The following is a 16,635-nucleotide window of genomic DNA, read 5'->3' as shown; positions in this document are numbered from 1 at the left end:
GTAAGGATATGGTGGGAAATAGGAAATTATTTTCTACATAAAAGGAAAGGTGAGGAGAAAGAACATTAAACACTATATGATGTACCTAGCAATGCTGACAGTTGTATTGGAAGGGTAACTCCACTCTTTTAGTGATCACATCAGAGCGTAGTCGTGTCTGACTGATCTTGTTGATCAGTCAGTGCCCATGGAGGAAGCAGTCTCTCCAATAAATACCTTGTTGCTACAAGGAAGGATAAGACACCTGACACACGGACATGATGAAATGTGAGTAAGGGCTTCACATTGTAAAGTTTGTGTTTATAACATGTTGTGCGTGTTTCATGCACCTTACAACGTATTCTTCATTCACTGGTTTTAAAGTAAAGGCTGGTTCTAATTTAGGCGTTATGTAATGACTTTCGCACATGCACTGACGTTTCCTGGCGCGGGGCTTGTGTGGAATGAAGGATGCTCGAGTAAACTACTTATGGCATGGCTCTGCCTGCGCTGTAGATGATCGCCATGGAGCGAGACAAGCGTTCAACGATACTATATTTATCCCAAGGCACAGAGTAATCATTAGAAGAAAGTACCCGAGGATACACCCTGCGTCATGCCGCATTTCGTCCCTACGTGCTTGTTCCTGGAAGAAAAGGACCTTTTAACTGAACTTAAATGCTTGGCACTGTTAAGACGATATAATGCAGCGGCATAACAACACTTTTGAAAATGGCAAGTTTTCCCCTGTATAGTAGCGTGTATTTACACATGACAGCATGGCTGGTAGGCTGTAGATTCATTCCTACATGTTGGTCTGCTATTTTGTGAACTTTGCCATTGTTTTAGAACACATTCACTTGAGGTGGCGCATTACTGTTGTATGTCTGGACTGGCCATATGTGATTCTGATCTTTGCAGATATGTCCATATGCTCTGCATGTGATTTTTGGGATGGCACTTTACACGCACCATTGCTCACATATTTTTTATTTCACAGACGTTTCATCCGTTTCTTATCTATTAAGTGTTGAGTTTTCGTGGCTCAACACGAGGACGCCTGCTGACATAAATATAGGAGCGCTATACGGTTTTTGTTTATTTGTTCTGTTTCTATGTAGAATCTCATGTTTTTGTAATATAACATTAATTCCTTTAATCTTAGATTAACGTATTGTAGTTTTTCCGACTACATGACAGTTTTTCAGACCACCAAGCGATGACTGTGTAACGTATTGTAGTCTTAATGTCAGCAAGACGTTTTTACGACACAACGTGATGATGTGGTAACATAGCGACTTAGAGCTCGAATATAAACTGACATTTTGTCAATTGGTGAATTGACGAGAACACTCACAGAAGTTGTGTTGTGCGTCGCCCCACTCTTTGTCAGCAGTCATAGCATACCTTCTGCTGTACAGAGTCTAGTGTTCACTGAATGAGACTAGACTTTTGAGGTACAATAACGTTTTTTGTTATTTTGATGCATTTCATTATTCACTTTGTCTTTGTATTTTGTTCTTTCCGGTTTCTAAGATGTTTTTATTCTGATGCATAGACTCTTACACATTAGTTTAAGTTGCAGGCTAGGTTGAGTATTGTTCTCCTTTGTTAATTTTTGATTTTGTACTGTTTTCCCTATGTATTTTTGATTTTGCATGTATTATTCCATGACTATAATTTATGTTTACTTTTTTTCTTTGTGGTTTTCTTTTCTTCTGTATACACATTGCATATTCAGATTTCGCCCTGAAGAAGGAATCCTGGGGTCCGAAATGCATTGGCCAGGTGTCATCTGCCTGCATAGTTTAATACATTGGAGTTTTGCATGACATGAATTATTAATTACAGTATTTCTGAGTAGCTTAAGATACGATTGAATGTTTTGGGATAACATTTGCGCAGTTTCTACTACGGGCTGGTGGCCCAGGTCTACATCATATATATTCATAGTGTCTGGGGGCACTTTATAAGGGACTGGCACACTGAATGTATTTTTGAATGGTTTTTATCTATAAACACATATTTTGAGGTATTTGTAGTGCCCACCCTCATTCTAATAATTGTCCTTTCCCACTCCTCTTTTCCTGTAATGTACCAAAATTAGCAGATGTGCCCATCCAGCATGGCAATAATGCATTGCCTGTACTTTGTAATCAGCTGGGACACCACAGAATAGGCGAGGGCAGTGGCCTGCTTGGTGTGAATGAAGTCCCAAATGCATGCTATGAGACAGTCAAGCATCCTCAGGAAGATCTGAAAAAATGCCTGTTGCAGATGGGGTTGTGAACTAAGTAAGAATTACCCTCCTCGCCAATCCCTTACACATGCAGCTTGATACTATGTAGTACACCAGACTGCAGCAAAAAGTAGTCAGTAGACTTAACCTCCAAAGTGGTGTCCCCAAGCAAGATTGAAAACACTATGCGGTAGAATGGCTGAAGTCGCAAAGAGGAATGACAACGCAGAGAATGCAAGTGAACACTTTTAACTCCCATCATGAGCGCTCTCACTAAATATCTCACCAGTGTAAAAGCCAAAAAAGATACCTTGAAAACATATCTCAGAGAAATGGCATCAATTGTCTCATGTGACAGGGCTAGAGATCTGTCACTGTCAGGTGGGGTTAAGGACCCCACTACCAGTTTTGACGCCAAAGACAGTCCTTCCCCAGATGGGTGTGTCAGAGTTGGGAGGATGCCTGTTACCACCCCTACACCCTGTGCCTCGTTGTACGAAAACAGTAGCACTGTCTATCACCCCATGCCAGAACAGCCCAATTCTGGGCTTTCTCTTTGTCTCCTAGGACCTACGAGGTCCACAGCCTCAACAGAGTAACTGCCAGTTAGCTGGGGAGAGACAGAACTTGGTGAAAAGGAGCCAGGGAAAACAGAAAACCAGCCCAAACGCGACCCCATCCAGCTTAACTGCTGGCGCAGAGAGAGCCAGCCGAGTCCATCTGCCTGGGGACAGCAGGGCGCACCAACCCCACGTTGGTGCCCGATACGGCACGGAGCACCCAGTGGGATTTGCCTACGAAAGAACATTTCATCTGCCTATCTGGGGGCCGCAGAAAGGCATTCTCCCTGAATCAGCATTATCCAGATTGGGAACCCTCACACGAAAAGGGGCATTGACTTTGGTGGGTTGCCATTGGGACAGTTCAGCCATCCAACATACAGAAAAGGGGGCTAGGCTAAAGACCCCCTATGAATGTTTTGCTAATTTTAACACCTCTCCAGGGAAAAGGACAGTCAGAGGTTTGACCGGCGACCAGCAGAGGAAGCTAGCCAATGGAGGGGGAAGAAGAAGGAAACAAGATGGCGTGGGTTGTTCAGGTGAGGTCATGGGTGTGGAGTAAGAGGGCCAAGAGACCAGGCGAAGGAATAACACAGGAGTGTGGACAATTGTTGGAAGAGTATGCAAGGGGAATGTATTGGTTGATGGGAGAGAGTGTTACTGGTGTTTGAGTGGGCATGGATGGTGTGTGAGAGTATTAGTGGGAGAGTAGGGAGGGGAGCAAATGTATTATGGAGAGGGCAGTAGACCTAGTGTGTAGAGAGGAGCAGTATTGTGGAGAGGGGAGTAGTAGTGTGGAGATGCAGTAATAGTATGGATAAGGTAGTAGGAGTGTGGAGAGGGGAGATGTTTTAATGTGGAGAGCGGAGGAGTAGGAGTGTGGAGAAGGGAATAGTAGTAATGTGGAAAGGGGTGCAATAGCGGTGGGGAGAGTAGTTGAAGTAGAGGAGGGTGGGCACATGGGGTAGGAAGGTGTAAGATCAGAAGGAGGAGGCACAGACAGTAGAGAGAGGGACCTCAAAGGGCCAGAAGAGGAAGTGTCAGGGTGCGAGAAAAGAGACTGTGGGTGAAGTAAGAGGGAGGAGAGTTGGAGGAGACAGAGGAGAGTGCCAGCTAGTCCTAGGGAGAGGAATAGTTGTGTGTTAAGATGTATCATGGGAATTTGTCCCTTCTTCCAAAGGGGAGAACCCTTATGAAGATAGGGCGATGAGCCCGCTGCGCAATGCCCGAACTAGGGGTAGAGGCAAGGGGGACTTCACCGCACCAGGAGAGACTCCCCCTTTGGGTAAAAGGACTCCCGTTCTCAGGAGAAATTCCCTAGAAGACTTTCCAAGAAAGCACCAGCAGTTTTTCCTGATGACAAAATGTCTGAAGAAAAGGCTAATATGTGTTATTTTAAACCTGACATAGAAAACCTCCTATCAAAATACCATTCTATTCGGATGAAGAAGAGGCCCTACGGAGGCAAAGAAAACCAAGCAGAGAAAGAGAAGAAAGAATGGTTCCGTGCGCAGGGAAGCCCCACAGCAATGTCATCCCAGAAAGCGGAGGGGCCCGGGGAAAGGAAAAGACAGCCTGCGAGTTTCAAACTGAGACACACACTGACTACGAGCAGAGGCGAGACATGCAGCATCCTGCAGTCATGCAGAACCGTGAGCTGTCAGACGTTCTGTGGTTGTAAACCAGATACGCTGAAGGTAGGAGGGCAGACGCACAGCATCTTAAAGCGAAGAAAGAGAGACCCAGAGTGGTGGCATGACCATGTGATGTTTGTGGGGAACACGAGATCCAGATAACAATGCTGGGACCATTATCATACGGCAAACTCAGGAAAAGTGTAAACCCGAGATAGCAGACCGCCAACCAGGAACAAGCGTTGAAAGAGAAGCTTGCAGATGATATATGATATGATAAATCATTTATAATGCACCTGTACACAAGCGCGTCTAGGCACGACAAGACAACGAAGGGGAAGACAAGGGGAACAAAACAAACAATCTTACTAGGCCTTGTGTCATTCAGATCATGCAAGTGCAAGGGGAAGGGAGAGGAGAAGTGCTAGGGGGAGGGAAAGAGAGTGTGCAATAGCAAAGCTCAGGTAAGTTCTGCCGGGGTGGCCAGTTCTAAGTAATTGCAAGGAGGCAGGGGACTGTAGAGATGCACATACAGTCCCTAGTACATGGAAGGCCCGCAGGCAGTGCATGGGGCTAATGGTCATGAAGGAGCCTGGTATCCATGAGGTTCAGATGGAGGCCATGTAGCCAGTTAGTGCAGCAGACAAGAACATCAGCAGATGGACGTGAGACGCCAGCAAAAGAGAGAAAGAGGCTAGTCCTGACCAATCGCAGAGCCCAGTGACGTTATCCTGCACCATGGATGGTAAAGGGGACAACGGGGGAATCATTACTAGAATGCTCCTACTTGTCACAGTCAAGAGTGCAAAGATATCATAAAAGTGAATGAGAATCATTACTGGAATGTTCCTACTCATCACAGTCAAGAGAACAAAGATGCAATAAGAGTGAATGGGAATAATTACTAGAATGTTCGTACTCGCCACAGCCAAGAGAGAAATGAAACTGAGAATCATTATTGCAAAGCTCATATTCGTCACAGTCAGAAGAGAGAAAATATACAAAGAGCCATAAAAAGAAACTTGAAAAAAAAATGTATTGGAATTATCCCATTGATGATAATGCCTTTTCTCCTCCTCTCCCCTGCTGACCTCCTGGCTGAAACTGAATCTGCACTGGCTACCTGGCCACCCTCTGTTCTCGGGCCCAGGTCCCTTTCCCGCCAGTCATACACTCCAGCACTGCCTGACTGGCTACACCCGCACTTGGGGACTGTTTCTGCATCCCTACAGTCCCACCACCAGCACTTGACACCTGATGTCTGCACTTACCTTTGCACTTGCCACCTTGGCCGTTACTTTACTATTGTCATCATGCTATGACCATGAACTACACTGTCCCTTCCCCTTTCCTCCTTCCCCCGGCACTTTCCCCCTCCCCATCCCATACACTTGCGCGATCTGAATGACACATGGCATAGTAGGATTGTTGTCTGTCCTCCCTTTGTTCCCTCTCCCTTGTCTCGTCGCACCTTGAAACAATTGTGTATAGGCGCATTATAAATGCCATATCATATCATATATCATAAAAGAGAAATTTGATAATAAGTTGAACTTTGTAAAAGTACACCAGAAAGAGGCGAATGAGAGATTCAAGGAATTTGAACTATTCAGAAAAATGAGAAATATCCCAGATGGGAAAAGCAATTGTTGGATAAACGTTCCAGGGAAAGAGAGAAGGATCAATCCTTATAAGACAAATCAGGAGAAGGAACGCAGGTCCACAACCACATTAAATGAACTTTATGAACTGTTCAAATTGGTTATTAGTGATTATCTAAAGATCGTCTAATGAAGAACGGCTGCAAGACAATTCAATGAATCTCAGGAGAAGGGAGGCATTCTCCTGTCTTAAAGTTGATAAAAATAGTAGTAGGGTTAGTGTTGGACGTTGGATGGTTCTTCTTTTATAGACATTCATCGATGACTGATGAGAACCTTTGAGTTTTGCTGGTTAGGCAAGTCTTTCAGGATAGGGAAAGATAGGCCTTATCCTTATTCTTTATTAATATCATAAGTAGAATGTCTAATCAGAGTCTGTGTCCTTCTTTTGACCAACTATATATGGCAACAGCAGTGGGATCAGTACCAACTGCTAAAAGTTGAGGACCCAAGCATTTTATTAGATTAAGTGCCAAGGTCAAAGGCCCTACAGTGACCTCTGCCAAATCCATTGAGTTTGACTTGCACAGAACCAAAAACATTGTCATACGCCCCAGGAGAAAGACATTTAATCCCCATAGCACTAGTGCTGACCCCTCCCAAGGGCACACACATACAACTAGCCTCGAAACCCGGGTTAGCCTGGAGATACGGGTTGGGTGTCCTGGCAGGAATTATTGACCCAGACTAGATATTTGATATTAAAGTCCAATTGCACAATCATGGCAATACTCCTTAAACAGTCAAACAATGAGAAAAGATTGCCTTGGGAATATTAGAAAAAGCACTATTCCCAGTTCCTAAAGAGAGAGAGAGAGGAGCAAAATGAAACAGAGAGGCTCCGAGGGGTTTGGAGAGGCAGGCCAGCCCAGGAAAGAGAAACCTTCCCAAGACACTGAAATACAAAAGTATTTTTCCAAAAACACCTTTTAGTTTTCAGAAAAATTGAATACAATATTCTATATTATTGCATTCTTTATAGAATGGTGTTTTTGGAAGAATATTGTTATATTTTTCATAGATAGGAGTGTGTGCAATTACATAGAATATTTTATTATTCAATATTTTCTAAATAGAATGTGGCAGAGGTTACAGTTGTTTTTGCACTTTGTTGCATATTTGCACTTTCAATGCATGGTTTTGCACAACATTCAATTTATGCATTTGATATTGATGTTTTTTATTGAATGCTTTAATGGAATGTTTTGTCCATTGTGTATATGTTGTATCATTGGTTTGTGGAAGTTTTTTTTATTTTATAATTAATTAATACATTATAAATATTCTCATTTTTGCCTGGACTGATCCATTGTCTTGATCTAAGCCCTAAAATTGAAAAATGAAGCTTGAGCCTCCACCCCTGCTAGAATTTATCACACTTCTTAAAGAGCCAGAAAAATTAAACTCCTTAATTAATATTGACCTGTCAACTTCCTAACAAGCAGATAATTGTGATTTGTTGGCCCAATTCCCAAAGGTATTCATCGAACAGCCAGGTAGGGTTTCAAAATGTTACCATCATATCCAAACCCCGCCAGGGAACCCTGTTAACCTGAAACCCTATCTAATCCAGGAGGCCAGGAAGAAGATAATGGAAAAAGAAATTGAGGAAATGCTTAAGGCCGACATCATTGAGCCACCTGAGAGTCCTTGGTCATCTCCCATTATGTTGGTCGCTAAACTGGACACATCGTGACAGTTTTGTATTGATTTTAGAAAACTCAATTCTATATCAATATTTGACAGTTACCCAATGCCACGAATAGACAAGCTAATTGAAAAGCTGGGCTCCGCTATGTACATATAAACAATTGATCTAACAAAATGCTACTGGCAGGTCCCAGTGAACCGAACAGATAAATAGAAAACAGCAAAACAGCATTCTCAACACCTCAAGGCCTATTTCACTTTAAGGTTTTACTGTTTGGGCCTCAAGGAGTACCTGCCACATTCCAGAGCCTTATGGATAGAATATTAAAGCCCTCTGGAGCCTTTTATGGAGCATACTTAGATGATATAGTGATACACTGTCACACTTGGCCAGAACTGGTAAACCAACCCTCTCAAAAGTCATCTGTGCAGGCGGCTGTTAAATATCTGTGTTTCTCTGTCGGTAATGGCCTAACACAGCACCAAAGCGATAAGGTTAAGGCAGCGTAGCACATCCCCCCACCAAAGACCAAGAGGGAAGTGCAAGTCTTTTTAGTGCTGACAGGATATTGCCAGAGGTTCATACCCTATTATTTGAGCATAACAGCAAATCTCACAGACAAACTGAAGAATGTCCAACCTCAGAATCTTAAATGGAACCAAGAAGATCATGCAAGTTTCGAGGGGTTGAAGTAAATATCATGCAGCAAACCTGTTTTAACAAAGATTTTATCCTTCAGACTAATGCCTCTGAAACAGGACAAGGTGCCATTCCATCACATGAATATGATGACGAGCAGGCGGGGTTAGTTTCCCAGTCCTCGCTGCAAAGAAATGGAATGCCCTCCCTCTATCTCTGAGAGGAACCTACCTACCTCATTTTCTGGAAAAAGGTCAAAGTATGGCTCCATGAGCAAGACCTCATCTCGGTCGCTTAATCACGACCTACTACGTACATATGTATGTAAATTCTTGACATAGTAAATTCTTGACTATTGTATAAAAGTAACACTGTATCATACTATTCTTATGTATATATGTAACTCTTTTGTATAATTTAGCTGTACTCTTTATTATACTTTGTTGGAACCTGTAAGCATAGCACCCAGATGCCTCCGGGCTTGGTGCACATTACAAATAAATAAACTAACCTCCTCAACCCAGCCCAATCAGGGTTCTGCCCCCTCTGTGGAACGGAATCCTCACTGGTCTCTATCTGGGACGACCTAAAAAGAACTGCTGATTCAGAAGGATGCCCAGCACTCATCCTCCCCGATCTATCTGCAGCCTTTGACACCATTGACCACACAATACTCAGGAACCCTAGGCATCAAAGGATCTGCCCTCAATCGGATCTACTCATTCCTTTTCAATTGCTTGCAAATCATTCTCCTCCCACCTTTTTCCTCCGACCCACTGCCCGCTCTCATCCGCTCTCACAACTTTACCTGCTACAATTATGCAGATGACACCCAGATCATAAAAAAATTCCCAAGACTCCAACCTCCCTGCTTCCCGACCGCGCCTCTTACCACTCGGATATCGACCTTTACATGACGATAAATCAACCACCTTAGCCTGAACCCGGGCAAATCAGAAATCCTAAAATGCATCAAAACTGCCCTCATTCCCCAACCTATACCATGGCAACAAGCCCTGGGAGCCCCACCTGCCACCTCCACCTCCGTTAAAAAGCTTGGATGCACCATGGATGCAGACTTATCTCTCTCCAAACACATCAACTCAGTATCCAGAACTTGCCACTTCCACTTACTCATTCTAAAATGAATCTTTCCCTATCTCTCCTATCCTCGAGAGTCTCTGTAATACTGGCTATCATCATCTCCTGCCCAGACTACACTAACTCCCTCTACCTCGGCATCCCAGCATTCCAGCTCAGGAAACTACAATGAATCCAAAACTCAGCAGCCAGACTGCTCCTTGCCCTCTTGCCAAGAGAACATGTCGCCCCACCACCAGAGTACTACACTCGCTCCCTATCAACCTAAAAACAAACCTCAAAGCCATGTGCATGACACACCGAGTCCTCAATAATACAGGATTAGAGTTCTTACAGGAAAATAAATCATTCACTACCAACCCCCCAGAAACCTCTGATCGGGCTTGTCTCTCCTCAATATTCCCCTTACCACTCTACTGGAGTTGTCGGCTAGGCCTTCCCTATCTTAGCTCCCACCATCTGGAACAGTCTTCTTCTGCACATCCGCCACATCAAGGACCACCTCTCCTTCAAAAAAGGCCTCAAAACCTGTCTATTTGAGGCATTGTACTGAAACCGTTCCCTAACATTCCAATTCCCATTCCGAGCATATGAACATTCACCACCAGCCGGCACCTGGCGGCTCCAGCCGTTATCACGGTGGCTGGGACAGCACACACTATCAAACATCATCCATGACCTTGGTTCCCAAAGACACCACCAGCTGGAAACACAGGCCTTCATCCATCTCACAGGATTGACTAGTCACTGCACCTGGCAGTACAGGGAAAACAGGTAAATCACAGTCAAAGTGGTTCAAATAGAACAACAGCACCACCGCACTCAGATCGATTGGGATGTACAGCAGGGCATTGTCATGGGAGAAATTGTTTGACAATGCCGTGTCTCGTACCAGAAGGCCATGGGGGGGTTGCTTGTGCATTTCTCGGGGAAGGCAATCGAGAACTAGTCCGGAATCGCACTGGAAGGACTTGAGGGAGAGGTGGGTACATAGATGAACTATAGGGTGGGCCTCACATGGTAAAGGTAAGAATTGGGAAGGTTTAGTATGCGTACAATATCTGGGAAGACTACACATGCTCTCCCCCTGAAAGAGCCTGTAAGTATAGCTCAGGCTCCTCTAGTTGCAATTTGTGAAGCATAGCATGTCGCTTTCACTAACGGTTTTATTCCAGCCGCAAGAATAGACCAGGGAAGCCACTACCTGATCGGGTGCACATACAACAAATCTTCACTGGAACAGCTAGGTACGTATAACGCACCACTCTGGTGGACACTGGTCATGGGCATGGCAACCTGCACACATCAGAATACAGCAAAGACTACGACAATTTCGGTATCACTGGTCACTTAATACTTACACCAGACTACGCCTCAACACCTCTGACATCAGTATGCAGCGAAGACCTATGACCAATTCTGGCACACTGGACACAATGCAAGTCTCTAGCACTCTCACCATCTCCTGACTCCTCTTAGCACCCATCCACATGCTTGACCTCATGGGTTGCTTTCTACTGGAGCCTGGCTAGCCCTGCTAAGCCTAATTTGGCCAAATGTACACACGCATTCTAATCCTACTCCGTGACCTCCAACATTCTGGGCTTCAGTCCCCGAGGGGCATTCCCATCACCTGCGCATTGAGAATATGATAATGATAAAAGGCGCCAAATAAATGACAACTACACTACAATACAATACAGATACACAATGGAGCACTTTAAAGGGGTATACAACAGTACATATACATAACTGAGTGCTTTTTAGAAGTAATAACAGAACAGATATATAGCGAGGGTAGGATATAGAGGGGTACAGAGGAGGGATACAGCTGTACATGGTGGCGTGGAGGAGAGGGATGGACGGCATCCAGCGAGTCAGGTGGTGTGGGCGCGACATGATGGAATTGGTGTTGAGGAGTAGAGACTCCTTGAAGAGGTGGGTCTTGAGTTATTTCCTGAATCGTAGGAGCGTGGTGGAGAGTTTGATGGTGACGGGGAGGAGGTTCCATAGTTCCATAGGCTTGGGGTGTAGGGAGAGAAAGCATGTGAGAAGGCTTGTGAATCACCTCACAGGAGAAGGAAGTCCTTCTCAAGTTCTTTAGTTGTTCTAATTGTAGTAGAGTCAGGACAGGTTAGTTTTGGACAGTGGACTGAACTTGGTTTGGTAGAGAACACACTTAGCCTAGGGACAGATATTTTAATAAATCATATAGTGAGATGGAAAACCAGCGTCCATGTTCTTCTTCTGTCCCGCCACAGTACTTAACACTGTTTAACATTTATATGGACAGTCTGGGCAACATTTTAATATCCACCAGTTCAGCCTTCCACACCCAATTAATAAATTCATCAGGATTCAGGAGGTCGGACTGCATTTTAAGTTTCACTAGGAAGCAAGTGCTAGTCTGAGATGTTCGTCCTGTTTCTCTGGCATCTTACACTGTAAGGGTACTTGTGAGTATATGCATGTTCAATTAACCCCCTTTTTGCAGAAAGGAGACAACAGTAGCAATGCACACAAATTATACATTAATCTGGTACCGTGAATGTAAAAATGATGATTAAAACGATTAAATAAAAGGCATGTACCGTAAGATTTCTCAAGATGCTCTTGGGAAAATGTTACATGATAAATAAAGCGCAGCACTAAAAAAAGTGACATATTTTTAGTTTCTAGCTGATCATGACTAAAAACAACTTACCCGGAACCCCTCATCTTCCAAAAGAGCTGTCAGTATGTAAGCAGTGAGGGTGGTGGGCCCATTTTGTCCCCCCTGGAGTTCGACATGGATCACATGTCCTGGTTCACTAAATTCTCCAGTGTGTGCATTCTGGTACTGTATTAGCCACATGGCTGTATTTTGTAGCACTGTTTGGTCAATGTAAATAAAAGGCCTGGCTTGTAGGAAACACCGCAGCACAAAGGCAGATAACCTAAGAAATAAATAAAAAAAATGTGTAGTACAGTTAGAACAAGCAATTTGTCCTCGCACACATGCTCACATTTAAAGCCAGGTCAATTGTCATTCTGTTTTAAAGAGCGATGGTATTGATCGGAAAAAGCCCTTTTGGGCAATTTTTCCTTGCTCATAGATTCCCTAGCTCAACGCTGGCCTATGGCACCAGAGCTACGTTTCGCTAGCCTTGGAACATAGCTAATAAGCCAGCCACAGCAAAAAAAAGATATCGCTGAAAGGGCCTTTGAGCTAAAAAGTGACAAATGTGGGTTTAAAATAGTTTTCTTTTAAAAAAATGGACATACAGTATAGACATGGGGAACATGCATTTGTTGGGAAGCAACTAGCAAAACTCTTAAACCTGGAGGCATGTAAGATTTAGTAACAGAAACAAATATCAGTGCTAGGAGTAAAATCATATATGCAGTAAAGTGACTACTTCATAATTTAGAAACGATCAATGCTTAACAGTACTTGTGTGTAGGAAATCCTGCCACCGTCTTCTATTTCAATAGACATACCACGTTTTCAATAATTTTTGTATTTCAAACCAATCTATATCCTGCTATAGGTGGCTTTCGAGAAGAATATCTGATTGGTGCCCACACATCTCGACGCGGTTGTTTCACGGCATGTGGTGAAACGGCCTTTTTTGCTGCATTATTTTTGCACCTTTTGTTAGCGGGGCTAGTATAAGGGAACATTCACGATTTTTGAGGTACTGTTGTGTGGGTGGGGGTGGGAGCTGTGGCAGGGGACATGGCAGCTTGCCCCCCTTCAAAATAGCCAATGGAAATGTGGCAAAACGGCCCGGCGACACGATGGGCCTGATCGCTCAGATTTATTTTTTTTGTTGGAAACAGAAATTTCTTTAATAAGGGGGGACAATTATAAGTGGATCAAATGTATTCATAGAATATCTGACAAAGCATAACTAACAAAGTATAGCGCTAAATCACTCAAGATTGAAAAAGTCAAATTGTAGCTAACCACAAACTGTCAGTGGCACAGTCAGAAGAGTCCACTTTGAATACCTCTCCCTTCCAGCCTCTAATGAAATTGTTTAAAAATATCAATCAAAAAGATTTAAAACGCGTTAACTTACTGACTAGTAGTGTCCCAAAGTATAAGTGACAGAGTGACCAAAATAATAATGGAAATGCCGAAAAGAGTTGCAAAATACTTTCTAAACAAAAGATGTGGAGACTTGGAATGAAATCGAGTTGAGGTAGTCAGAATTTCTGGTAATAACACAGCTACTCCAGGTAAACAAGCACCACAAAACTATTCTATAACATCATATGATAACAATTACATATATCTATGTGGCAGATATCACATCATTTATTTCATTTAGTTGTTTGAATAATGTGTTATTACTAGCCCAACTCGCACTGTGCTAGCTCACTATTTATATGGCTGTATGGATAACATCAAGGGCAATATGTAAAATAGTTGACATATACACAAGACATTCTTCAATTAGAGCTGAGCGACCAATTATGGAAACTGATGCTTATCCTATTATTGAGAACCTGCAAAATAGTAATGCACCGTCGCCCATTGGCCTACCTGTTAATTTTTTTTTTTATAATATATTTTATTGATTTTAACAACAATCACCAAGCAATCAAAAAACAAAGAAACCGATTCAATAAACATATGCATTCAAAGAGTGATAAAGTATGATTTGAGTCCGATGTTTCCCCCTCTATAGCCATCTCCATGTATTCATAAAGCGTGTTCTTTGAGGTATCAGAGACTATGGGGAGTCACGTTCCTCCCATTTCCCCCATATTTTGGAAGCTTTAGTGGGGCAACCCCTTGCTTTGTAGACTCTGTGTTCCAACATTGCACATGCGTCCATATCATCTGCCCACTGATCCAGTGTTGGAGATTCCGGGGCACCCCATTTCTGTGCGATATTTCGCTTCATCAGTCCTGCGACCGTTGCCAGGAGCAATCTCTCCCATTTTTTCGCTTTGTTTTCGTCCAGCTTACCCAGTAGAAGTATTTTAGGGTCTAGTGCTATGTCACGACCTAGTACTCCAGACAGTTACCTGTTAAATTTGATGAGCAATTTTTGGGGGGTGTTTTAGGTCTTCTCCCCAGAATCAAAGCAGTCAATTTACTCTCGGGTTAACTATTTGATTTATTAAGAAGCTAAAATCTATAGTGAAATCATGGCAATCTGTAGCCACAAGGTTTTCTTCCTAACAGACTTCTGGCCCGGTGTGCTACCAAATTAAAGTCGGCTATCAATTTTACAATTGATAACTAACACACTAGTTGGGGATGAACACTTTAATGAGCTTTGCCTTCAAATGGGTCTTAATGTCTTTCTTAGAGACCCATGTGGCATTTGAGGAATGTTCAAGTACTTCAATATGAAATTATATGTATAGATCAGAATATAGGTGCAACATTTTTTCAGAGAGTGCATCACAAGACAGTTAAGTCCATGGTCGCATGCCTTTCCTCTATCTTTATGGAGATGTTTGAGTTTAAACACAGGGCTTCTACTCAAATCCCCAATTGGTAAACAAGTAGACATACAAAATATTACAATATGCTGACAAGTTGAGATATGAGCACAATACCGTAGCTGTCCTGAGTCAGCTGGAAGTGTGCCGGGTAACGGCTGGATATTCATCTACGTACCGCACATATAAGGTGTCTCGACATTGCGATTCATTGCGCATGTTTCTTTAGAGTAACCATAGTCGCTTTTTCTTGGTGGGACAATTGAGGACTTTGTATTTGGCCGCTTTTAGTCAAGGTTCCAACAGACAAATTATGGGCTTCTATAATGATAAAAAAAGATTTGGGGTTGCTACGACTGAACTGTCCTATTGTCTTGCCCTGAAGAAGAATGGGCTGCGTGTAAATTACTTCAACCATTCAGCCGAAACTCGAGTTGACCATTGATAATCCTCTGGTGCTGAATTGGACTCTTTTCTTTATAGTTATATACCCTACTTGTTAAGCCTTTTGATAACACGGGTTGGTTAAATAATACGGCACATACCATTCTAATTGGTAGTGCCGGACTGTATTTCGCACCAGTCACTTTATGAGAGTATATTCTACACTTCAAATTGCGCCATATGCACTATGTTGTTTTATTGAGGTATGTGTTTGATTGTGGGTATGAATGAGTATGACTGGGAGTGGTTGATGTAATTTTTATACATTGTCGCCAGCTGCTTTTTCAAATGTGATAATTTCCCCCTTTATTGTTACTACCTCTAAACGTGATATATTCTCTTCCACAATTATTGCTAATAAGAACTTGGGCAAATGTTGCTCTGTGATTGAATTCGTATTTTTTGTAAAATAAAAACCTTTCCTCAGTGTTATGCTTATCAGATTAAGTATGTTTCAAATTGCATGTGGCAATGGGTTCTTTTTCGCATGATAAACTGAGATATATCACAGATCTAGTAAATAATGAAATAAACATACAATATTGTAAGATTATTGGCTACCAGCTTATTAAAGAAAAATCACACAATATTAATATTGAAATACCAAACCACATATCACTCCTTTTATTTAATACACATTTTTGATTACTATTCCAGCATAATTAGACAAATTACTCAAGCATGTGTATGGTTGAAAAGTGTTATTTTTCTAATTCGCTGCTGTGTGGGAAACAGGCGTACTTCTCCACGGTATTCCTGGTAATGTGGGAAAGAAGTGGACTTCTCTTTGAGTGCCCAGGTTGCTTGACAGGTGAGGTCTGTGATTCCTTGTGCCCCATGTGCTTTAAATAGGTGAGGGGTGCATGTTCCCTTTAACTGTCCTCTTGTGGTATAGAGAGTACTTCTGTGGTGTGTTCTGGTCCTCCCCATAATCTTGCTGCACCCAAATCTGTAAATGCACTTTCCTACTCCATTCTGTGTTTTCTCTATGGAGGAGAATTGGTTTGCATGGGATGTCCTTATTTTCTGAGTGATTTGGTAGCCGGCTCTGGATGACTTTGGCGAGCTCATGTTTTTAAATGTTTTTCCTTGCCTGAGTGACATGGCCTGGGAATATACCTCTATGGGTTATCAATGGTTTAGAGGACCTGGGGATGTCATGCCCAGGCTCATGTGATAAACAACATGAGGTCAGCCTGTCACACAAGAGGGGTTTACAGCTATACAAGAAAGTGGCACAGAAATCATGGCAAAACCCTGGTTAACACTCAAAAACAACAAAATA

General features: G+C 42.8%; 1 protein-coding gene across 1 annotated transcript in view; it reads right to left on the bottom strand.

Annotated features, from left to right (window-relative positions):
• Positions 1 to 16,635, bottom strand: part of LOC138453420 (CD109 antigen-like) — a 1,060,964-nt gene that overhangs the window by 174,543 nt on the left and 869,786 nt on the right. The window contains exon 25 of the mRNA XM_069606254.1: positions 12,169 to 12,400. Coding sequence (XP_069462355.1) covers positions 12,169 to 12,400 — 232 coding nt within the window. The remainder of the gene's footprint in view (positions 1 to 12,168; positions 12,401 to 16,635) is intronic.

The sequence above is a fragment of the Ambystoma mexicanum genome, chromosome 4p (genome assembly GCF_040938575.1).
Source record: "Ambystoma mexicanum isolate Mex_15411 chromosome 4p, UKY_AmexF1_1, whole genome shotgun sequence".
Lineage (NCBI taxonomy): Eukaryota > Metazoa > Chordata > Amphibia > Caudata > Ambystomatidae > Ambystoma > Ambystoma mexicanum.
Note: the sequence above shows the minus strand (reverse complement) of the source record. Positions and strands in the feature narration are given on the sequence as shown.